Source organism: Salvelinus sp. IW2-2015, linkage group LG32, assembly GCF_002910315.2.
Source record: "Salvelinus sp. IW2-2015 linkage group LG32, ASM291031v2, whole genome shotgun sequence".
In the NCBI taxonomy this organism is placed as follows: domain Eukaryota; kingdom Metazoa; phylum Chordata; class Actinopteri; order Salmoniformes; family Salmonidae; genus Salvelinus; species Salvelinus sp. IW2-2015.
This window is the reverse complement of record NC_036871.1, coordinates 24,397,272-24,422,754: the sequence shown is the minus strand read 5'-3', so window position 1 is coordinate 24,422,754 and position 25,483 is coordinate 24,397,272. Positions and strand designations below refer to the sequence as shown.

Sequence of the window (25,483 nt, the reverse complement as noted above, 5' to 3'; positions counted from 1 at the left end):
TGTGTGTGTGTGTGTGTGTGTACGCACTCACATTTGTGTTGATAGGTATACGAGCGGCTCAGAGATTCATGTATGTTGCTCTGTATGAGGAAACTAAAGATAAAGAGAGATGAGCTAGTCTGTAGTGTTACACTATAGTATATTTATTTTGTGATATCACATTTGTGTTGATAGGTATACGAGCGGCTCAGAGATTCATGTATGTTGCTCTGTATGAGGAAACTAAAGATAAAGAGAGATGAGCTAGTCTGTAGTGTTACACTATAGTATATTTATTTTGTGATAAATGTGTTCATTATCACCATCTTGTTATTGAATATATTCTAATATTCTAATGTTGTACCATCTGGGTTAGACATGTCTGTTTCCCCCCATTAGGCTCTTCCTTTGTACTTCCTGTCCTCCTCCCCCATAGTATTGTTACGCTCGTCGTTGGAAGGAGTAGACCAAGGTGCAGCGTGGTAGGCGTACATCTTTCTTTTATTGATGACACCGAAAAAACAACAAATACAAAACGAAACGAAACGCACAGTTCTGTAGGGCTGGAAAGCAACAGTACAAAAACAAGATCCCACACTATACAGGTGGAAAAAGGCTGCCTAAGTATGATCCCCAATCAGAGACAACGATAGACAGCTGCCTCTGATTGGGAACCATACCAGGCCAACAAAGAAATAGAAAACATAGATTGCCCACCCTAGTCACACCCTGACCTAACCAAATAGAGAATTAAAAGGATCTCTAAGGTCAAGGYGTGACAAGTATATAAAAGCTTTCCTTAGACTTTAGAGTGGATGTGGTGTGTGTTTGGTCAGTATTGCATCATGGCCAGCAAATATAAGCAACCCTGCACTTTAAAAAACAAATGCCATGTTGACCAGTTAACAAAGAAAATGTCAGTCACAACAATGGACTCGATTTAAATTACCATTCTGTATCTCTTGTGACATGTAACTCTGAACTCATCAATTTTTGTATGTAGGGCCTACTATAATTGCATTGGTATATTTTCTTTATGTGAATGTTGTCTTTCAGAATAATTTTTAATAATCAATATGGATTCAGAATAGTCAATTCTTGGTGAACATTCTTGGGGCGGCAGGTAGGCTAGTGGTTAGTGCGTTGGACTAGTATCCAAAAGGTTGCAAGATCAATTCTCTGAGCTGACGAGGTAAAARTCTGTCTCTCTCTCTCATTGAAAATAAGAATTTGTTCTTAACTGACTTGCCTAGTTAAATAAAGGTAAAAAAGCAAGACATTTTCCCTCAATAGATTAGTCTCGAAAATGATATTCAACCGAATTCGGACCACTGAGAAATGTACACAACTAAAAAACTAAATATTTCTCTTGGTTTTCTCACATACAAGTGGATATACCTCGGACTAAGCTATGTATATAATTGTGTATAATACTTGATTACTATTTTCCATAATGAAACATTCAGTGCAAATGTATTCACTGTTGACAGTTACACCAGCTACCATTTACTTTACACTTGGCCACCCTTTATTGTACATGTATGCATTCCTACCTTTTGACCACTGATATCATTCAACATTTGTGAGTGGGTTAATCATGTCTGTCCGTCTGTCTGTCTTCATTGCCAATTTATGTCAGTTCTGAATGCTTGTAATTCTTTTGAACTTGGTGTTTAAATTTGATGTGTAACCTTTTAATAAAATACWGCAGACAGCATGCCCATATCCAATATTAAAGTGTTTTGGATATTATTCTGTACATTTTGCACATTAGTTGATATACAGAATATAGAGCATATTTCCCGCTCCCTGGTGTTTTATACCTGCTGGAGCCAGACCGTATTGGAAATGTTGGATAATTAGTGCTTCTCAAATTTGCACACTTAATGCTCATTGGCTAGTCCCTGTCGACAAGAAAAATATGATCGTGCGGCGTTTCTACTTCGGCACGCACCCCAACCCAGAGAAAGACAGACATACAAAAGGGTGAAGAAAACGATGTAAATCAACGGTATTGTTGTACCACAAACACCTTTGCTAGAATTAAAGTATTATTTATAAGAAAAGTAAATAGCCGTTGTTAGTTCGAAGTGGCTGGTGCTAGCAGTCTACTGTACAGCAGTTGCAACGAGACGAGGTGCAGTGCACACCCCCACAAGTCTAGCCGCTGTCACTTCCAGTTCACCGGTGTGTTTTGGTTCGATAGGCGGTGGGCGCTGACAATTTGTCAATCCGTTGTCGACACTAAATAGACGGGTTGTGATCGATGGCGAAACCAGAACCAGCCCAGCAATATGTGGAGGAGAAAGCGGAGCAGATTGACGACGMAGAGTTGGCATTTAAAGGAATAAACATGCTGCTCAACAACGGATTCAAGGAGAGCGACGATCTGTTCAGAAAATACAGGTCAGACTGTCCCGTTCCATAAATAATGAGATGATAGACTATCACTGTAATTGGTTAATTCATTTAGGAAATATAGAAATTTAGGAGCTATCATATTTTGTTCCGTGATCTGTTTATTTTTTTCGATTAAGGAAGCCCACGTGAAACGTGAAACGGAAACGGATTATATTATAATGTGTTGCAATGTAARTTAACTCATGAGTTTGCTACAGCGTTTCTCATAAAGTTTCACGTTTCAATCACCGACTACAGCAACAGTTCTAACAAAGTACATCTTGACATTGGGTTCCAAGTGGCCCATTCAAGTGTGCAAGATCACAATGGGGACTCAACCTGTCCCTTATCAGTTGTCAGTGTGCATTGGTGCTTAAACATGAGACAAAATAAATCACATTTGAGTCATTTGGGCCAAATTTGTACCTTTTGACTAGTATTTGTGCCTACACACGTGGTATTCTGTGTGTGTGCCTATACACGTGTTGTTCAGTGTGTGCATGCACACGAGTCCAAGTACACAAACACTTTTATTATTGTATCCTCAAGTGGACCAAATAAGGAGGAGGGTGCAACTGAGGGAACCTGCACATCTCATGACATACTGTAGCCATGACTCACATATACAGTGAGCTACAAAAGTATTGGGACAGTTACACAATTTTGTTGTTTTGGCTCTGTACTCCAGCATTTTGGATTTGAAATTCTACATTGATACACCAGTGCAGACTGTAAGCTTTAATTTTTKGGGTATTTTCATCCATATCKGGTAAACCGTTTTGGGTATTACAGCACTTTTTGTACATAGAGCACCCATTTTAGGGGACCAAAGGTATTGGGACAAATACACTTATGTGTATCAAAGTAGTCAGAAGTTTTTTGTATTTGCTCCCATATTCCTAGCATGCAATGATTACATCAATCTTGTGACTCTGGATGTGTTTGCTGTTTGTTTTGGTTGTGTTTCAGAACTTATTGTAAATAATAGAATATGTTTCTACATACTTCTACATGAATGTGGATGCTACCATGATTACAGATAGTCCTGAATGAGTCGTGAATGATGAGTATGGTTGCGAAGGGTCGGAAACTTAGTGGTAAATATCTGGAAATTTTCCATGGGAAGTTAAGCCCTGGAATTTGGGGAATTTTGCTTAAATTCATTTTWAAAAATTGCTTACAACAGTGGATCTTTTTTCGTGGAATACACAAGGTAATTTTAGACCTTGTGGCATATTTTGGTTAAACTATCCCCAATTCAATGGAATTGCAACCCTCTGCATGCACAGTACATTCTTCCATCACATGTACAGCTGATTCTCAAGATCTTGCACACTAATGAGATGCTATGGAGCCCACACTACTACACTGTCTGAGCCAAGTAGACATGCTCTCTGGTAGGTTTTGATTACAATACTGGGTGGGGTGAATATATTGTACATGACATACATTATTTTTTGTTAACTAGTAAATAGTAGCCTACAGCAAAGTGTTTAAATTAGTGATGCACCGATATGACATTTTTGGTGACGATATCCAATATTTTCCTTGCTAAAAAACCGACACCCATAACCGATATTAACATTTTTAGTGGCCTTTTAAGCATTCTGGTACAGTTAAATAGTTAGACCGCTGCGTCCATGTATGTGTGCGTTACGTTAAGGCACTGCATCTCAGTGCAAGAGGCGTCACGACAGTCCCTGTTTCGAATCCATGCTGTATCACATCCGGCCGTGATTGGGAGTCCCATAGGGCTGCACACAATTGGCCCAGCGTCGTACGGGGTAGGCCGTCATTGTGAATAAGAATTTGTTATTAACTCACTTGCCTAGTTAAATAAAGGTTACACACACACCACACTGACCAAAAAGAAATTTTTGGTTGGCATTTACATATGTCCCCATTAGCAGTAAAACCATAATCAAAACCAATTTCTTTCACTTATTTACTGTGCTGTTTCGTTGTTCAGTCGTTTCATTCTCAACCAGGATTTCTATGGAACACTGTTTGGGTCTTTGCGTGTCAAAAAAGATGCACGTCAAATAACACTATTTGTTACACAATGATTACACTATTACTYGTATTTCATGTCACAACGATTCATCGATACGTATGCTATGATGCTGGTAAAGTTGTCTCGCGCACCTACAGTGCTGGTCATAAAAAAAGCTGTTTGCATCCATGAGCTAGCCAATGTTGTTCTTCAAAAACATTGCAAACATTTCCGTAGCTATAGTTAGCTAGCTATATAGCTAGGTGTTCTCATCTAAAATAACCCTAATGTATAAGACAGGTCCGACCACCATTAATCAAATAAGAACTATCTATGTGAAGCTTGCCACAATAGTGGACTTTGCGGTTAGCCTTCAAAATAAGTATGGCATAGTTATACTATTTGTATTCATTTGCATCACTGTCAATGACATACTTTTATTTTCCAAGCAAACCRCTAATTTCACTATTGTGCCTACCTTATTGTGGCTAGCTTCACAACGCATAACCCGGTGCGGTCGAGACTCATTAGCCAGATGAAGCTACTGGCTGCTTATAACGTTAGCTTTGGGCAACAGGGCTAAGTAGCTGGCTAGCTATTTATTTTCATGAACTGAAGTTCAATTTCAATAGGCGAACAAGTGGCAACCTAGCTAATACTTACTCACAATGATTCCTAAATCATTGCTAAGAATAATGAAAATGACAGCATTTTCTACTAGTCATTGTTTTCAGGATAGTTGTATTGGTGCTAGCTAGGTACCAAGCTAAAGCTAGCTACCCCAGAAGTTGCGGTTGAACAAATGATGCTTTATTACCAACCCAGTATTGTGAACACATCGTTCGTGGCCGGTGTTTGCTTGTTTGCAGACTTTTTTTTGTACAGCATTGACAGTGCTGCTGTATCTTTTTTACATTTTTTTTGACATGCAAAGACCCAAACGGCGTTCCATTGTATGTATGTCATGAAGCTAATAGCAGTGACGCTATTACTGTGTAACTCCGGTAGGGCAACATCTGAAAAATAGCGCACTTGTTAGTGTACCGGTGCTCGGCCAGTCGGCGAAAGCCAACATCACCCACGACAGAGAACGGTTGATGGTCAAGGGCAATGAATTCCATTATCTTGGCTTTAATGGATTTTGCCTTGGAGTTGTCTTGCTGAAATATAGGTATGCACGTCAGCTTTGACATCGGTATTAAACTAGACATGTTCACCGATTTTTATATCGTGCATCCCTAGTTTAAAACATTTCTAACTTGTTAACAATTTCTGCTAGTTAGTTTTTGCTACCATGTGGGTTTTGGCTTGCTTGAGCCTGCTAACTGAGGAGTGTTCATTCACCTGTTTCCATACATGTTTCATTGAAAACATTTATCTTACAAAGGAGTTAAGTCTAACTGCTTAACTATTTATATGTAAATGGCATTGTGTGTGTGTGTATATAAAAAAAAAAAAAAAACATTTCACTGCGGCTAATGTAGAAGGAAAARCTGTGTACATTAGCAAATACTGTGCCAAATCATATGTGAAGAATGCAACAAAGATGCAGAATCATCTGGCCAAGTGCATAAAGTTCCCTCAGCGCTCACAACAAGCAACCTCTTACAAAAGTCCCATTACTTCTATTTGAGGTAAAAAAGGATTAATCAGACACCTTATCGATAGCAACAGCTCATGGTCCTCCTGGAATCAGAAGTTTTTTTGACTCAATGGAGGAACTTAGTCAGAGATGCTGATGAATGTCTTGCTCCAGCTGTGTATGCAACTGGTTCACCTCTGATGCTCACAGGCAATGTGTATTGAAAGAGATTTCTGAATGTTCTTTGCCCAGCATACACCCCTCCAACCAGACATGCTTTATCTACTCATTTGCTGGATGCAGAGTTTAAGTGAAGGTCAAGCAAATCATAGAGAAAGCAGACTGTATTGCAATCATCTCTGATGGGTGGTCGAATGTTTGTTAGCATGGAATAATTAACTACATCTCCACTAGAGGTCGACCGATTAATCGGAATGGCCGATTTAATTAGGGCCGATTTCAAGTTTTCATAACAATCGGTAATCTGCATTTTTGGACACCGATTGTGGCCGATTACATTGCACTCCACGAGGAACTGCGTGGCAGGCTGACTACCTGTTACGCAAGTGCAGCAAGAAGCCAAGGTAAGTTGCTAGCTAGCATTAAACTTATCTTATAAAAACAATCAATCTTAACATAATCACTAGTTAACTACACATGGTTGATGATATTACTAGTTTACCTAGCTTGTCCTGCGTTGCATATAATCGATGCGGTGCCCGTTAATTTCTCATCGAATCACAGCCTACTTCGACAAATGGGTGATGATTTAACAAGCGCATTCGTGAAAAAAGCACTGTTGTTGCACCAATGTGTACCTAACCATAAACATCAATGCCTTTCTTTAAAATCAATACACAAGTATATATTTTTAAACCTGCATATTTAGTTAATATTGCCTGCTAACATGAATTTATTTTAACTAGGGAAATTGTGTCACTTCTCTTGCGTTCCGTGCGAGCAGAGTCAGGGTATATGCAGCAGTTTGGGCTGCCTGGCTCGTTGCGTACTGTGTGAAGACCATTTCTTCCTAACAAAGACCGTAATTAATTTGCCAGAATTGTACATAATTATGACATAACATTGAAGGTTGTGCAATGTAACAGCAATATTTAGACTTAGGGATGCCACCCGTTAGATATAATACGGAAAGGTTCTGTATTTCACTGAAAGAATAAACGTTTTGTTTTCGAAATGATCGTTTCTGGATTTGACCATATTAATGACCTAAGGCTCGTATTTCTGTGTGTTATTATGTTATAATTAAGTCTATGATAGAGCGGTGGTAGGCAGCAGCAGGCTCGTAAGCATTCATTCAAACAGCACTTTCCTGCATTTGCCAGCAGCTCTTCGCTGTGCTTCAAGCATTGAGTTGTTTATGACTTCAAGCCTATCAACTCCCGAGATTAGGCTGGTATAACCGATGTGAAATGGCTAGCTAGTTAGTGGGGTGCGCGCTAATAGCRTTTCAATCGGTGACGTCACTCGCTCTGAGACCTTGAAGTAGTTGTTCCCCTTGCTCTGCAAGGGCCACTGCTTTTGTGGAGCGATGGGTAACGATACTTCGAGGGTGGCTGTTGTTGATGTGTCCCTAGTTCGAGCCCAGGTAGGGGCGAGGAGAGGGACTGAAGCTATACTGTTACACTGGCAATACTATAGTGCCTATAAGAACATCCAATAGTCAAAGGTATATGAAATACAAGTTTTATAATTCCTAAAATAGCTACCACCTAAAACTTCTTACCTGGGAATATTGAAGACTCATGTTAAAAGGAACCACCAGCTTTCATATGTTCTCATGACCTGAGCAAGGAACTTAAACGTTAGCTTTTTTACATGGCACATATTGCACTTTTACTTTCTTCTCCAACACTTTGTTTTTGCATTATTTAAACCAAATTAAATAAACCAACATGTTTTATTATTTATTTGAGRCTAAATTGATTTTATTGATGTATTATATTAAGTTAAAATAAAGTGTTGATTGTTCATTCAGTATTGTTGTCATTATTACAAATAAATAAAAATGTATATAAATCGTCCGATTATTCGATATTGGCTTTTTTTGCMCTCCAATAATCGGGATCTGCGTTGAAAAATCATAATCGGTCAACCTCTAATCTCCACCCCTCCTCCAGTATTCTACAAGAACACAGACACAAGGGACAACAGACACACCGGTCTCTACATTGCAGATGAGCTGAAGGCAGTTATCAATGACCTTGGACGACAGAAGGTATTTGCACTGGTGACAGACAAAGCTGCAAACATGAAGGCTGCTTGGTCTGCTTGGTCTAAAGTGGAGTCCTACCCTCACTGCATTGACTGCTGCTCATGCATTGAATCTGCTCCTCAAGGACATCATGGTACTGAGAACAATGGATACACTCTACAAGAGAGCCAAGGAAATGGTTAGGTATTTGAAGGGTCATCAAGTTATAGCAGCAATCTACCTCACCAAGCAAAGTGAGAAGAATAAAAGCACCACATTGAAGCTGCCCAGCAACACCTGTTGGGGGGGTKTTGTCATGTTTGACAGTCTCCGGGAGGGGAAGGAGTCTCTCCAAGAAATGACCATATCACAGTCTGCCGATATGGACAGCCCCATCAAGAGCATCCTCCTGGATTATGTATTTTGGGAAAGAGTGGTAAGCAGCCTGAAACTTCTGAAAYCTATARCAGTAGCCATTGCACGGATTGAGGGAGACAATGCCATCCTGTCTGATGTTCAGACTCTGTTTGCAGATGTAAGAGRAKAAATCYGTACTGCCCTGCCCACTTCACTGTTYCTCCAAGCAGAGGAAACTGCAGTTCTGAAATACATMAAAAAGCRTKAAGACTTCTGCCTGAAGCCCATACAAGCCGCAGCGTACATGTTGGACCCAAAGTATGCTGGCAAGAGCATCCTGTCTGGTGCAGAGATCAACAAGGCCTATGGTGTCATCACTACCATGTCTCGCCACCTTGGCCTGGATGAGGGCAAGGTTCTTGGCAGTCTGGCGAAGTACACGTCCAAGCAAGGGCTTTGGGATGGAGATGCAGTATGGCAGTCGTGCCATCATATCTTATCAGCCACCTGGTGGAAGGGACTTTGTGGATTTCYCCTGTTGACCAATACAAGGGTTGAAAAATAGGTGGCCATCCGGGCAAATTTGAGGCTTTGAGCCTGGCAACGAGCCATCCTCAACAAGGTTGGAAAGTGARTGGAGATGAGGCCTCAGTCTGATGATCAAGAGGTGGACATTGAGGAGGTCCAGGCGGAATACATGGAAGCCTGAGAGGAAGACAACCAAAGCTTTAGTTTCTAGACTATCATTTTACAGATGTATATTGAAAATGTTTTTGGGAGATGCAATGGMTCATTCAATATTCCCTTTTGTTGTTTAGTGAAATTATCCCATGTGAAGAGCCAACTCATTCAATTAAAGTTAAATTTGTAACTAAATAGTTTTTTTTATTTCTATTGGAAKGATTTAATAATTTGTAATTATGTCTACTTATAAGGTAAAAGGTTTATGTTTCTGTCTCCATATGATATGTTAAATATATCCAATGCAAAAAAACATCTACATTTAAATGGTATTAATATTAATTTGCATWTATTCCCACGGGCAGTTTCCACCTCTGAATATTCCCCAAAATGTGCAACCCTAATGATGAGTGAGAAAAATGGATGCACAGATATAATACCCCCAAGACATGCTAACCTCCCATCTTATTGTAGTGGTGAGAGGTTAGCATGTCTTGTGGGGATGATATTTGTGCGTGTACATWTTTCACTCATCATTATTCATGATTCATTCAGGACTATCCATAATCATGGTAGCATCCACATTCATGTAGAAGTGTATAGAAACATCATCTTTTTAATTCCAATAAAAGTGACTCCACAATGACACAATACATTATTTACCATTCATTTCTATTGAGCAGAAAATAATCTGAAACTCGACCAGAACAAACAGCAAATGCATCCAACAAGTTTGTAAAGTCAGAAGCTTGATGTAATCTATTGCGTTCTAGGAATATGGGACCAAATACTAAACTATAATACACAAGTGAATTTGTCCCAATACATTTGGTCCCCTAAAATTGTTGGACTATGTAYAAAAAGTGCTGTCATTTCTAAACGGTTTACCCAATATGGATGAAAGTACCCAGAAATTTAAAGCTTACAGTCTGCACTTTAACCTCAGCCAGTGTACCATTTCAAAGTCCACTGTATATTAGAATGATAGTTTAATTACTTTTTTTGCTGTACATCTGTACTTTATCAAATAACGTATTCATACTTGCTTTTTAGCCAAGATCTCAAACCAGTTGGGAGAATTGCATCTGAGTTAGCAGTGGTTAGCTGCTATGCAAGCAGGCCACAAACATTCCTGTCATGTCAGTCATTAAATGGTCTTTAACTAAGGTTACACTGAGAGCAAACAAGTTGGTGTTCCCAAGCTGTTCACATGATTTACTMGTACCACCTCACTCCTCAAATATCATCGGCAACCTAATAATTGTCATCACTGTCCATACCTAGATCTACAGCGTGATTAGGCCTGAGTCAGAGTTCTTGTCTCACTATGAAAGGTCTTGCGTTGGAATTATAAGAAAGTGACTTACAGTTGTGTTCTAATATATTGGCAGCCTTGCGCTTTACAATGGAGTACAATGTTCTGTTTTCTCTTTTCAAAACTGGTTCAATGGATATTTTTACCCTGTAAGCACCTGCAACTTAAGGTGAGAGAAATTACACAATAAACGAGAATCAYYTGCCTCCAACCAACCAAATGAATTTGAATTCTTCTGAATTATTTAGTCCAGAACATTTATTTGTATTTATTTGAGGTGAATTTCAGTTTTGATTTCTGTGCTGTTGGAAATCAATCAAATGGATGTGTGAACACCAAACAAGTTTTCAATTTCAAATTATTTTCAAAGGAAGTAGTGAATCATGTTAAAAACGTTGAAGGGTGCCAATATATTAGAGCGCAACTGTATATTAAATATAGCATTGTTCTAAAACTTGATAGGCAATAGTATTAGGCAATGTACTGTAACTAGGCTACAAAGGCAGCAGGTGAAGTGCCAATCAGTGAAAGTCATTGTGATTACAGATTAAACACAGCAGGCTTAGTTAGATACACACACACACACACACACACACACACACACACACACACACACACACACACACAACATACATATACACACACACACACCACATACACACACACACACACACCTGTCTCTTATACACATCTAGATGTGTATAAGATGATTGCTTAAATGTCACCTCTCTCACTAATTACATTGAGCTCAGAACTCCAGAGAGAGCGGCATACTGTGAACTGTACGTCATCTGTCTCTTATACACATCTAGATGTGTATAAGAGACAGGATTAAACACAGCAGGCTTAGTTAGATACACACACACACACACACACACACACACACACACACACACACACACACACACACACACACACACACACACACACACACACAGCCTTGTCTCCTGCTGATTGCTTAAATGTCACCTCTCTCACTAATTACATTGAGCTCAGAACTCCAGAGAGAGCGGCATACTGTGAACTGTACGTCATAAGAGATGGAGGGAAATGAAAGTATACCGCTGTAGACAAAATCCAGGCTGATCAAACTTCTGGTCACCTCCCTCATCCCATATTTCTATACTGCAGGCTTCAAAATTAAAACATAACATGGATAGAATCTAGCCAACTACATTCTTGGAAATGAATAACCTTCCAGACTTTGAGGAATGAATGTAACTACTATGAAATGTTATCTTGGAGTACAAATCACATTTCTTAAGTACTTGCTTTTGCGTGACTCGCGCCTTTTAAAGTCTCCTGGTCATTTGCATGTAAAAGGATCCATGAGCACCAACATGAAGTTCATAGGAGTATGTYGGGTGTCAAATGAAAAGCTGTATATGTTTTTGAGAAATTGATGCATAAATACATTTTTCAACCATTTTCCATTCTAAAAATTAGGAATATGCAATGGCTTTGATTTCTGGTCAAAAATATAGAAAATTGGTCTTAAAAAAACATCTACCAGAAAGTCTTAAGGTATTAGGATCGCATCAAAAGAAAATGTTGACGTTAAGACCCCTTCCAACTAATATCAACACTTTTATATTTAGTTCTGTAGACATTTTTCTGACCTCTAAGTTTAAGAAATATTGCCTTGTGCCTTGAAATTCCTTTACCAAAAACCTTTAAATCTTTAAGATTATTTTGTATGTATGTGTGGACACCCCTTCAAATTAGTGATTCAGCTATTTCAGCCACACCTGTTGCTGACAGGTGTATAAAATTGAGCACACAGCCATGCAATCTCCATAGACAAACATTGGCAGCAGAATGGCCTTACTAAAGAGCTCAGTGACTTTCAACGTGGCATTGTCATAGGATGCTACCTTTCCAATAAGTCAGTTTGTCAAATTGCTGGCCTGCTGGAGCTGCCCCAGTAAATTTTAAGTGCTGTTATTGTGAAGTAGAAACATCTAGGAACAACAACGCCTGATCCGCGAAGTGGTAGGTCACACAAGCTCACAGAACGGGACCGCCGAGTGCTGAAGCGCAAAGCGCTTAAAAATCGTCTGTCCTCGGATGCAGCACTTACTACAGAGATGCTTCCAGAGGCAGTTTGGAACGTCAGCTCAATAACTGTCCCCGCTATTGCACTCTGGAGTGTGTAGTGAATCAATGTACTTACTATCACTGTGATTTGGTTTTCCCAACTAGCTATCTTAAGATGAATGCACTAACTGTAAGTCGCTCTGGATAAGAGACAAATGTCTGCTAAATGCTTAAAATGTAATCACTTAATAATTCATAAACAAAAGCTTTCATTGTTACTTCTGTGAACTTTCATTATCCTCCGTCATGAGGGGCAGGAATTAGAAAATACACTATACTAAAATATAAAAAAATGTGCATTCACTGGAACTAAGGGCCCAAACCATGAAAACAGACCCACACCATTATTCCTCCTCCACCAAACTTTACAGTTGACACTATGCATTGGGGCAGGTAGCGTTCTCCTGGCGTCCTCCAAACCCAGATTCGTCCGTCGGACTGCCAGATGGTGAAGCATGATTCATCACTCCAGAGAATGTGTTTCCACTGCTCCAGAGTCCAATGGTGGCAAGCTTTACACCACTACCAGCCTCAGAAATTACAGCCCAAATAAATTCTTCAGAGTTCAAGTAACAGACACATCTCAACATCAACTGTTCAGAGGAGACTGTGTGAATCAGGCCTTCATGGTCAAATTGCTGAAAAGAAACCACTACTAAAGGACATCAATAATAAGAAGAAACTTGCTTGGGCCAAGAAACACTAGCAATGGACATTAGACCGAGTCCAATTTTGAGATTTGTGGTTCCAACCTCTGTGTCTTTGTGAGACTCTCTCTTCCAGGACCCACAGTCCACTGATGAGTTTCGGAGCCAGTTTTGTCAGCTTCCTGGTGAGTAGTGGTGGAGAGGACAGAGGAGGTCAACATCTCTTACTGATTTACTGTATCACTGCTATTCTCATTTGATACTTCTGCATTGCAGACCATTGGAGTTAGGAAACAGGAAGATATCTATGTATTACGGAGTCTGTAATGTTGTACGTTTTTTATTGAATGCCAACGTGTTCAGTTGTTGGAATTTGACAGTACATCTCTATCTTAAACATAGACCTAGTCATAAAGCATCTGATGTACAGATTGGCTGAATAAATTGAAGGTCACACAGATAATAGCACACTAGGGATATCCTGAGCAGTAGTCCTGCTGTGCATCCCCTGCTGCTGGCCCACATACTGAATCATCAATGATTCACCAACCTTATATAACTGGCTCACGGTGGGCTAGAGAACTGACTGGGAAAAAATGATTTGTACACATCTCTGAAAATGTTTGGATGAAATATTACTCAGAGAAATCCATGACTCATATAGTTGGTTGTCTAGCTGTGCTTTTGTATTGTTTTATGTAGCTGCTGATAGGATCTGTGTTTCTATTCAAACAATATGACTGCTACAGGATGATATCATGACGAATGAGATGACCGCTATGCTTTGTGTATTACTCTCAGAGAAAGGCCCTGACTGACTGGTACTGTGATTGTGGCTATGTGTGTAGAATGCCATGATGACGTTTGAGGAGGAGAAGATGCAGATGGCCTTTGATGACCTCCGAGCTACTGAGAGACTGTGTGAGAGCGACAACACTGGGGTCATAGAGACCATTAAAAAAAAGATCAGGAGGAGTGTGGGTGAAGTGCAATACACACACACATACACACCTAATGAACCTCCAAGGAGCTCATACCTATTGACTGCATAGCACCTCACACAGCCCCTCTAAATTCGCACGAGACTGCCAGAGTGCACTCTTGTTGTTTTGTAAATTCAGAGTGTTGTCAGATTGTTCGTTCGTAAACTGAGTGTTTCGCTCTCGGAGTGTTCAGAGCGCACACTGGACACTCTGGCTGAGGAGTAGGGTTGATCTGAGTGTTCTGACCTCACAACGGCAGTCAAGCACTCAGCTTGCTAACTATTTCCAGGAATATATGTATGTATGTCTGTGTGTTTTATTTGTGTGTATGTATGTATGTATGTATGTATGTATGTATGTATGTATGTATGTATGTATGTATGTATGTATGTATGTATGTATGTATACACACACACAGTTGAAGTCAGAAGTTTACATACACCTTAGCCAAATACATTTAAACTCCGTTTTTCACAATTCCTGACATTTAATCCTAGTAAAAATTCCCTGTCTTAGATCAGTTAGGATCACCACTTTATTTTTAGAATGTGAAATGTCAGAATAATAGAGAGAATGATTTATTTCAGCTTTTATTTCTTTCATCACATTCCCAGTGGGTCAGAAGTTTACATGCACTCAATTAGTATTTGGAATCATTGCCTTCAAAATTGTTGAACGTAGGTCAAACGTTTTGGGTAGCCTTCCACAAGCTTCCCACAATAAGTTGGGTGAATTTTGACCCATTCCTCCTGACAGAGCTGGTGACTGAGTCAGGTTTGTAGGCCTCCTTGCTCACACATGCTTTTTCAGTTCTGCCCACAAATGTTCTATGGGATTGAGGTCAGGGCTTTGTGATGGCCACTCCAATACCTTGACTTTGTTGTCCTTCAGCCATTTTGCAAAGAGGCACTGACTTTGAAGGTAGGCCTTGAAATACATCCACAGGTACACCTCCAATTGACTCAAATGATGTCAATTAGCCTATCAGAAGCTTCTAAAGACATTACATAATTGTCTGGAATTTTCCAAGCTGTTTAAAGGCACAGTCAACTTAGTGTATGTAAACTTCTGACCCACTGGAATTGTGATTAAGTGAAATAATCTGTCTGTAAACAATTGTTGGAAAAATGACTTGTGTCATGCACAAAGTAGATGTCCTAACCGACTTGCCAAAACTATAGTTTGTTATCAAGAAATTTGTGTAGTGGTTGAAAAACTAGTTTTAATGACTCCAACCTAAGTGTATGTAAACTTCCGACTTCAACTGTATATAACATTGACAATGTTTACTGACATGCGTATTTGGCATTGCTCTAAAACTTGGATGCTGACATCTATAGATGTCACTGTGCTCACTGTGTGTTTTGTCCTTCCTCCAGGACTCCCAGAGGTCAGGGGTGGCAATAGTAGACCGTCTCCAGAGACAGATCATTGTGGCAGACTGCCAGGTGTACCTCGCTGTCCTCTCTTTCATCAAACAGGAACTTTCATGTGAGACACCTCATCACTTCTACCTTGACCTACATGTAGGCTTATAGCTGACTGATGAACCATATGTATTTGACTGATTGGCTGCACTGTGTTGTTTCAATATTTGCTCTTGCATACTGATTTATAATGCATGTCCAATAAGTTGTATTCTATAATGCACATTGGTATGTAGACCATGTCTCTCAGGACTCAAACGTCCTGGTTTATGTGTGTTATTTCTCATGGACTTCTCTCCCAATCCCGCCCAGCATACATCAGAGGAGGCTGGATTCTCCGCAAAGCCTGGAAGATGTACAACAAGTGTTACAGCGACATCAGCCAGCTGCAGGATTGCAGCAAGAGGTCCTCCGACCAGCAAGGGTCTCCCTCTCCATCCACTGACCAGGCCAACCGCAACCATGCCACGCCCCCAACCCAGAGGACCAATGGGGTGAGCCCAGAGGCACTGGAGAGGCTCAAGGGCTCGGTTAGTTTTGGCTACGGCCTGTTCCACCTGTGCATCTCCATGGTACCGCCACACCTGCTGAAGATTGTCAACCTTCTGGGTTTCCCTGGCAACCGTCACCAGGGGCTGTCCGCCCTTACGTATGCCAGTGAAAGTAAGGACATGAAGGCCCCCCTAGCTACGTGAGTAGGGGTACCACTACCGACCACAGGGACATTGCGTGTCAAAATGCATTTTTTTGTGTCTTGGTTTATTTAGACTTTTTCTGTTTTTTGACTGTGGTGACTGTTTGATTCTGCCGACACATCCACAGCAGAAGGCAGAAGACACATTCTGCCTCCCAAATGACATCCTATTCCCTATATAGTGCACTACTTTTGACATCAATAGTGTACTATATAGGGAATTGGGTGCCATTTGGAAGGCAACTACAGCCTTTAACAGGCCTGAAACCCATTAGTCAGGCCAAGATGAAGGGTGGCAGGTAGCCTAGTGGTTAAGAGCGTTGGGCCAGTAACTGAAAAGTTGCTGGTTCAAATCTCTGAGTCGACTAGGTGAAACATCTGTCTGTGCCCTTGAGCAAGGCACTGAACCGTAATTTGCTCTGGATAAGAGCATCTGCAAAATGACTAAAATGTAAGCTGCTGTAATAATCGAGAGGAGCTGACCCTAGCCCCTGGTTAAACTGATGCCTCCCATCAATGCCTTGGCAGAAAACAAAGATTATTTTAGGAGGGGCTCCCGATTGGCGCATCGGTCTAAGGCACTGTATCTCAGTGCTAGAGGCGGCACTACAGACCCTGGTTCGATTCTAGGCTGTATCACAATCGGTCGTGATTGGGAGTCCCATAGGGCGGCGCACAATTGGCCCCGCGTCATCCGGGTTAGGGTTTGGCCAGGGTAGGCCGTCCATTGTAAATAAGAATTTGTTCTTATCTGACTTGCATAGTTAAATAAAATTTAAAAAATTAGAGTACACATGTTCAACATTTTAAGATAATCTTATCTTTATTGTGCTTGAAGGAAAATTTTCTTGGACAATCAAGTGCTGTTGCTTTCACATCTAAGCTGCATGTAACGGTTGATTCTGCAGAATTTTGATTGTGTTATCAGCCGACTTATCTGCTGAGTTTGGTAGCAAGCTTTTCAACTTGAAATTGGTCACATGTTTACCGACAGATGTGATATGTCTTGGTTTCTTGACTGACCCTCTGAATGCTGATATTCACCAGTAAAACTCTTGAACACATTTACATGCACACCAATATCCAATTATTATGTTGGATGCTCAAGTACTCTGTTTTTGAGTTGGAGCATATAAATATCATATCCTGTTTACAATAACCCAAAAAGTTTATAGCGGTTATGAGAAACCCAGATAAAATGGCTGTGAATCCTGATCTTAGACGGGATACATTTGTGTTTTCATCTGATTATCAAACAAATCACTTCAAAAAGTAGGCTACCTACGCAGTTCAATAATTCCATAATTTATTTGCTGATACGCCGTACTGGACCGTATAGACTACTGGCTACATTCACCCCTAATTTAGACAACTTTCTACTTATAGTTAGAGCTGACATGCAGCTTCTCTTGTCATAACTTGTTGCCCGAGACAACTAAAGAAAGTAGTGCTCACCAGAATTTCTAGCATTTGATAGAAAGAATGAATGCATTAGTAATCTAGTTAACATGGTAAAGTACTATGTTTCTTTTAGGGACTGGGTAGAACATGCAATAACCCCAAAACAGTGGAAAGATTTGTCCTGTGCAAAATTTCCAAATGTCATCAGTTTGACCGGTTTTAAGGAAATGAAAAGCTGAGAAAACGATTAAACATTTCTGATAAGACTTCAGTTTGTCTTGGGTGCTTATGTTATGTGGTTGAAATACTATCTGCTTGCATAACATTAACACAATACATTAGCATTTTCTCAAGGGATGCTGAGAGCAAAAAATCATATTTATCCACTCCTGTTCCTAAGAAAAAATGTAAATTTGTATAATTTTACTCCAAGAAATGCTTAATTCTGCAGGAGTTAATATTATATTACTCTACATGTGAGATGTTATAGGCCTACAGTCAGTGTCCATGTTTCAGGTACATTCCATATAACGCATATGAACTTAAATGAGAAATATTCTGTTTATTCATGGATACTTGTGAGCAGGATATCAAAAGTGCCTGGAAACAGCTTATCCTGAACTATCCCTTAAGTGGGATATGAGGTACTATCCGGAATACTGTGCGCATGTAAACGTGGTCACTGTTGTCATGTTGGGCCAGTAACCGAAAGGTTGCTGGATCAAATCCCCAAGCTGAGGGGTTAAATGCGTAAGACACATCTCAGTTGAAGGCATTCAGTTGTACAACTGACTAGGAATCGTCCTTTCCCTTTCCCAATAACGAGGATTTCTGTCCCTCTGTGGCAGGTTGGCCCTCTTGTGGTACTATACGGTAGTGCAACCCTTTTTTGCCCTGGACGGCTCAGACACACAGGCCGGCCTGATGGAGGCTAAGGCTATCCTCCAGAGGAAGGACCCTGTATACCCTAACTCCTCCCTCTTCTTGTTCTTCAAGGGCAGGGTGCAGCGCCTGGAGGTAATGACCTGGGTCATGTTCAGTAGAGGGAAGACATTTTAAAATGAGTTAAACGAGGTACAACCTGAACGTCTCTAAGTTATTCTGGTGCTATAGTTTACCCTGCCAAGAAATTAGTATAAATAACAACACAAGGTAACCTGTGTCTAGGACTGTGGCTGTAGTGTGTTGGTCTTCGTCCTTCTCTTCCCCCTCTCTCCTCTTCACTTCCAGTGCCAGATCAACAGTGCCTTGACGTCCTTCCAAAATGCCTTGGAGCTGGCTACAGACCAGAGGGAGATCCAGCATGTGTGTTTGTATGAAATAGGTACATGCTTTTATCCCTCTTCACTTCAACATCATCTCTAACTAATGCTCTCCATTGCCTTGTTGTTTCTGAGTGACAGTCCATTCTCTCTGCTCTTCTCAGGGTGGTGCAGTATGATCGAGCTGAGGTACAGTGACGCCTACAGGGCCTTTCAGCGTCTGGCAACTGAGTCACACTGGTCCCAGTGCTACTACGCCTACCTAACTGGAGGTGAGAGGGCAAAGGTTAGAGGTCACTCAATTGTTGTTGGGGTTAAAACATCCTCTTGTTTTCTTTCTTTTCAAAGATAAAATAAGTTCTGGGAATGCTAATTCAGCTGAATGAAAAGCTTCTGAGCCTATTAGCGATAATGGCATACATCCCCTGATAACGGTAATATGTTGGCGTTGAGGTACCCTGCAGATTCTAACCCCTGGGCCTTGTCTCTGTGGTCCACTATAGTGTCCCAGGGAGCATCAGGAGATCTGGAAGGGGCTGCCGCTGTCTTCAAGGATGTTCATACGCTGCTGAAACGGAAGAACAATAAGATAGAACAGTTCTCTATGAAGAGGGTGAATGTGGGACTGGCAACAGCACATTTCTATAGATCTATACTACCGTTCAAAAGTTTGGGGTCACTTAGAAATGTCCTTGTTTTTTAAAGAAAAGCACATTTTTTTGTCCATTTTAAAATAACATGAAATTGATCAGAAATACAGTGTAGACATTGTTGATGTTGTAAATGACTATTGTAGCTGGAAACGGCAGATTTTTTAAATGGAATATCTACATAGGCGTACAGAGGCCCATTATCAGCAACCATCACTCCTGTGTTCCAATGTCATGTTGTGTTAGCTGATCCAAGTTGATCATTTTAAAGGCTAATTGATCATTAGAAAACCCTTTTGCAATTATGTTATCACAGCTGAAAACTGTTGTGCTGATTTAAAGAAGCAATACAACTGGCCTTTAGACTAGTTGAGTATCTGGAGCATCAGCATTTATGGGTTTGATTACAGGCTCAAAATGGCCAGAAGCTTTCTTCTGAAACTCGTCAGTCTATTCTTGTTCTGAGAAATGAAGGCTATTCCATGCGAGAAATTGCCAATAACTGGCAATTCAAAAACAAGGACATTTCTAAGTGACCCCAAACCTTTGAATTGTGGTGTATGTGAATTATTACTTCTAATGAGAATTAATCTTTTTCATCGTTGTACAGTTTCAAGGTGATCTGAAGTCATTGTATGGAGGAAAGTTGGCAGTGGATTATGTGGTAGGCAGAATTTTGCTTCTTGACTGAGATGGTAGTGTGTGTGCAGGCGGAGAGGCTAAGGAAACACACCCCATCCAGAGAGCTGTGTGTCCTGGCTGTGATCGAGGTACTTTACCTGTGGAAGGCTCTGCCGAACTGCTGCACCTCTAAGCTACAGATCATGAGCCAAGGTACACAGTGTGAGAACATGCATCGACAAACTACACATGATCAAACTCCCAGTCCCAACTACCATGTTTGCTACACAAATCAAGTATAGCCTATTCTCTTTTGGTTGTGAAGGACCAATTTGTGTGAGTCGTTGTTGTGGTGCCATAAAAGTGCATTCCTGTGAATGTGGAAGGAAACTCTGGGTTGTCTGTCTCCTTAGTTCTGCAGGAACTAGATGACGTCTCAATTGCTGGCCTGAAAAACCTGCTTCTTGGTGACATACACAGATGTCTCGGCAACATAAAAGACGCCATTGAGGTTCTGTCTCACCATCCTATTGATATGTATTGAAAACAAAGTACACACGTCATATGTATCTGCAAATATTAGTGTAATGAGAATAGTGAATGTTTACTACTCTTTATTATATTTCATTGAACATTGCAGTGCTTCCATCTGGCTGCCGGAGATGAGGTGGGTCGTCAGAACAACTCCTATGTGCAGCCCTACTCCTGCTACGAGTTGGGCTGTGTTTTCCTGGACAGCCCTGAGGTGAGCTCAGTGTATACAGTGTGTTGCTATATTGTATTGTGCAATGTGTCAACCCGGAGGAGAGCAAGTGTATGTTAAATACAGTAGTTGATTGAGTATATCTGATTGTGGTTTTCTTCTCTGCTCAGTCTGAAGYGAAGGGCAGAGCTCTGATGCTTCAGGCCAAGGTACAGTAGAACTTTCCTTCACCTATAGTGTATTTTTGGAACTTGTAGTTGTCAGTTATAGTATCTGGAATGATGTGGGACAGGCATTCAAAATGATTTACGTAGCCGACGTGAGTAAGACCTTTAAACCGGTCAACATACACAAGGCTGCGGGGCCAGACGGATGACCAGGATGTGTGCTCCGGGCATGTGCTGACCAACTGGCAGGTGTCTTCACTGACATTTTCAACATTTCCCTGATTGAGTCTGTAACACCAACATGTTTCTAGCAGAACACCATAGTCCCTGTGCCCAAGAACACAAAGGCAACCTGCCTAAATGACTACCGACCCATAGCACTCACGTCCGTAGCCATGAAGTGCTTTGAAAGGTTGGTAATGGCTCACATCAACACCATTATCCCAGAAACCCTAGACCCACTCCAATTTGCATACCGCCCAAACAGATCCACAGATGATGCAATCTCTATTGCACTCCACACTGCCCTTTCCCACCTGGACAAAAGGAACACTTATGTGAGAATGCTATTCATTGACTACAGCTCAGCGTTCAACACCATAGTACCCTCAAAGCTCATCACTAAGCTAAGGATCCTGGGACTAAACACCTCCCTCTGCAACTGGATCCTGGACTTCCTGACGGGCTGCCCCCAGGTGGTGAGGGTAGGTAGCAACACATCTGCCACGCTGATCCTCAACACTGGAGCTTCCCAGGGGTGTGGTGTTCAGTTCCCTCCTGTACTCCCTGTTCACCCACGACTGATGGCCAGGCACGACTCCAACACCATTATTTAAGTTTGCAGACGACACAACAGTGATCACAGACAATGACGAGACAGCCTATAGGGAGGAGGTCAGAGACCTGGCCGTGTGGTGCCAGAATAACAACCTATCCTCAACGTAGCCAGACTAAGGAGATGATTGTGGACTACAGGAAAAGGAGTACCAAGCACGCCCTCATTCTCATCGACGGGGCTGTAGTGGAGCAGGTTAAGAGCTTCAAATTCCTCGGTGTCCACATCAACAACAAACTAGAATGGTCCAACACACCAAGACAGTCGTGAAGAGGGCACGACAAAGCCTATTCCCCCTCAGGAAACTAAAAAGATTTGGCATGGGTCCTGAGATCCTCAAAAGGTTCTACAGCTGCACCATCGAGAGCATCCTGACTGGTTACATCACTGTCTGGTACGGCAATTGCTCGGCCTCTGACCGCAAGGCACTACAGAGGGTAGTGCGTACGGCCCAGTACATCACTGGGCTAAGCTGCCTGCCATCCAGGACCTCTACACCCCAGGCGGTGTCAGAGGAACGCCCTAAAAATTGTCAAAGACCCCTGCCACCCCAGTCAGACTTCTCTCTACTACCGCATGGCAACGGTACCGGAGTGCCAAGTCTAGGACAAAAGGCTTCTCAACAGTTTTTACCCCCAAGCCATAGGACTTCTGAACTGGTAAGCAAGTGGCTACCCAGACTATTTGCATTGTGTGCCCCCCCCCCCCAAACCCTCTTTTTACGCTGCTGCTACTCTGTTTTATCATATTAGCATAGTCACTTTAACTATACATTCATTTACATACTACCTCAATTGGGCCGACCAACCAGTGCTCCCGCACATTGGCTAACCGGGCTATCTGTATTGTCCCGCCACCCGCCAAACCCTCTTACGCTACTGCTACTCTCTGTTCATCATATATGCATAGTCACTTTAACCATATCTACATGTACATACTACCTCAATCAGCCTGACTAACCGGTGTCTGTATGTAGCCTTGCTACTTTTATAGCCTCGCTACTGTATATAGCCTGTCTTTTTACTGTTGTTTTATTTCTTTACTTACCTATTGTTCACCTAACACCTTTTTTTGCACTATTGGTTAGAGCCTGTAAGTAAGCATTTCACTGTAAGGTATATTTCCTTACCTGTATGTGCCCTTTTGAGGATGTTATATGTGATGTAGTAATCTGTGTTTGTTTCTACAGGATGACTTTGCTGGCTATGACTTTGAGAACAGGCTCCATGTACGCATCCACTCAGCTCTGGTTTCCATGAGGAAGGAGGTGGCCCCACCCTGACTACTGCCCCATTCCTCCACCATCCTAGCTCTGCGTTGAGGGTAGAAGTATCTGGAAACGACTCCAGAAGGCATCTTGATCATCACAGCACTGTGATGGTTCACTGCAATGTGTTTGTTTCAGTTGACTTATGTTTGTATAATGAATGTGCCATCAAGTTTGTAATGTGTAGTTTAGAGTAAATCTCCTTGAGGGATAGTGCAGACTACTGGAGTGTAATCGTGTGTTTCAACCAGATCAAATATGTACAGTAGTTGCTGCTGGGAGGCAAACGTAACTCTTTTTACCAAGGAAAAATATATTGGGTGAAAATCTGTCAGTGAGGCAGCAGGTAGTCTAATGGTTAAGAGCGTTGGGCCAGTAACTGAAAGGTTGCTGGTTCAAATCCCTGAGCCGACTAGGTGGAACATCTGTCGACATGCCCTTGAGCAAGGCACTTAACCCAATTGCTCCTGTAAGTCGCTTTGGATGCGAGCGTCTGCTAAATGGCTAAAATGTGAATAGTACAATAATATCTTTCTCTCCCATAAGATATGAAAGGGTTCAGATTGAAAACTGTATGCCATTGTGTATGACACTTCATTATAAAGCAGTGAACTTGTGCCATAGCAACCCTACTGACATCTGGTTTCTGCCAGATGACCTCAATGTCCTGTTGCTCTTACAGTAGTAAACAATCTGAATGCACAATCCCTATGCTACTACTCATCACCTGGCCTTTGTCACTGTAAATTGATGCCAACCCTTTAATCACCTTAGGTTATAGGCATTGTGAGTCCATTATAGATGGTAATATAAGCAGATTTCCTCAAACATGTTACAACATTGTTACTTWAAAAAAATGTAATAAAATAAAAATCTGGTTTTAATAACAAGTGTATTGATATTTTAAAGGGAAACCACCTATTCATATCAGTGTAAATATGTAACTGTACTTTAATACTATAGATATGTTACTAGCTAAATTACATTGTCCTTTTGGCACTCACTTATGGGTATAACATCTACACTCTGCTGTACTTGTATTTGCTGGAAACTGGTTTTCCTTTGTTGCTTTGTTTTTTTAGTTTTGTATGTATAAAATCATGTGTTAAAACAATACATCTCTTAAATCTATGGTCATTTTATTTCCATAATGTGTTTTAAGATGCATGTCGTCTCATGATTTATTTATTTGTAAGGGACAGTGCATCTCAATTAACATTTCTGTAAATGGCAGATTTGGCTAAAATTAGGACTGCTACTGTGCAGCACTCGATCCAACTATTGCTGCGTTCATGACAACTGGGAACTCTGAAAAATACGAGATCAAATCATGATGTCAGTGATCGTAAAGCCTGAGCTCTAGAAAGACGCTCGACTTCCCGAGTAGGAACTCCAAGTTGGATGACCGTTCAAATCAATTTTCCCCCAGTCGGAGCGTGTTTTTTCGCAGTTGCCAGTGGTCTTGAAAATAATTTAAATTAGAAGTTGACAGTTTTCCGAGCTCCGAGTTACCAGTTGTTTTGAACGAGGCATATCAGATAGGTTACCTGGCTACTCATTACCTGGCTAGGTTACTCATATTTCTACATCAAATAATCTGGACATTTCCATCACTATCGGCAAGGGTTGATTTRACTTTCAACTGTAAAGCACCTGAAGCCCTGCCTGAAAACCACAGTCAATCATTATTTTATAACTAATTATAATTTATTGCTTCTATTCTTTTAAAGCCTGTTAGTGATTACATAAAAAATGTTAACTGCCAAAGAACTAAACTACAGCTGAAAACTATCTAGCCTCCGTGCGTGTGAAAACGTCATTATTTCTTGGCAATAATACACCTGACATTATGACGCAATCATAAGTGAGCGTGATCATGTTATCTCAAGGGCAGCCATCTATTTACAGTGGGGCAAAAAAGTATTTAGTCAGCTACCAATTGTGCAAGTTATCCCACGTAAAAAGATGAGAGAGGCCTGTAATTTTCATCATAGGTACACTTCAACTATGACAGACAAAATGAGAAAAAAAATCCAGAAAATCACATTGTAGGATTTTTAATGAATTTATTWGCAAATTATGGTGGAAAATAAGTATTTGGTCACCTACAAACAAGCAAGATTTCTGGCTCTCACAGACCTGTAACTTATTATTTAAGAGGCTCCTCTGTCCTCCACTCGTTACCTGTATTAATGGCACCTGTTTGAACT

The 25,483-nt window shown here is 40.9% G+C and overlaps 1 protein-coding gene across 2 annotated transcripts; it reads left to right on the top strand.

Annotated features, from left to right (window-relative positions):
* Positions 1-1,817: 1,817 nt before the first annotated feature.
* LOC111956360 (tetratricopeptide repeat protein 39C-like) lies at positions 1,818-24,349 on the top strand. Of its 2 annotated transcripts, XM_023976818.2 has the most exons (14): positions 1,818-2,385; positions 13,400-13,448; positions 14,112-14,240; positions 15,626-15,737; positions 15,986-16,364; positions 18,617-18,785; positions 18,999-19,092; positions 19,195-19,302; positions 19,534-19,643; positions 20,391-20,514; positions 20,715-20,812; positions 20,942-21,046; positions 21,175-21,213; positions 23,196-24,349. In XM_023976818.2, exons 1-14 carry the CDS (start codon positions 2,246-2,248, stop codon positions 23,286-23,288), a joined length of 1,749 nt encoding a protein of 582 aa, XP_023832586.1. In that variant the 5' UTR covers positions 1,818-2,245; the 3' UTR covers positions 23,289-24,349. The 2 variants fall into 2 exon arrangements, with proteins under 2 accessions (XP_023832586.1, XP_023832588.1); XM_023976820.2 differs by lacking the exon at positions 13,400-13,448 and having other exon boundaries at positions 2,300-2,385; positions 23,196-24,348.
* Positions 24,350-25,483: the final 1,134 nt, after the last annotated feature.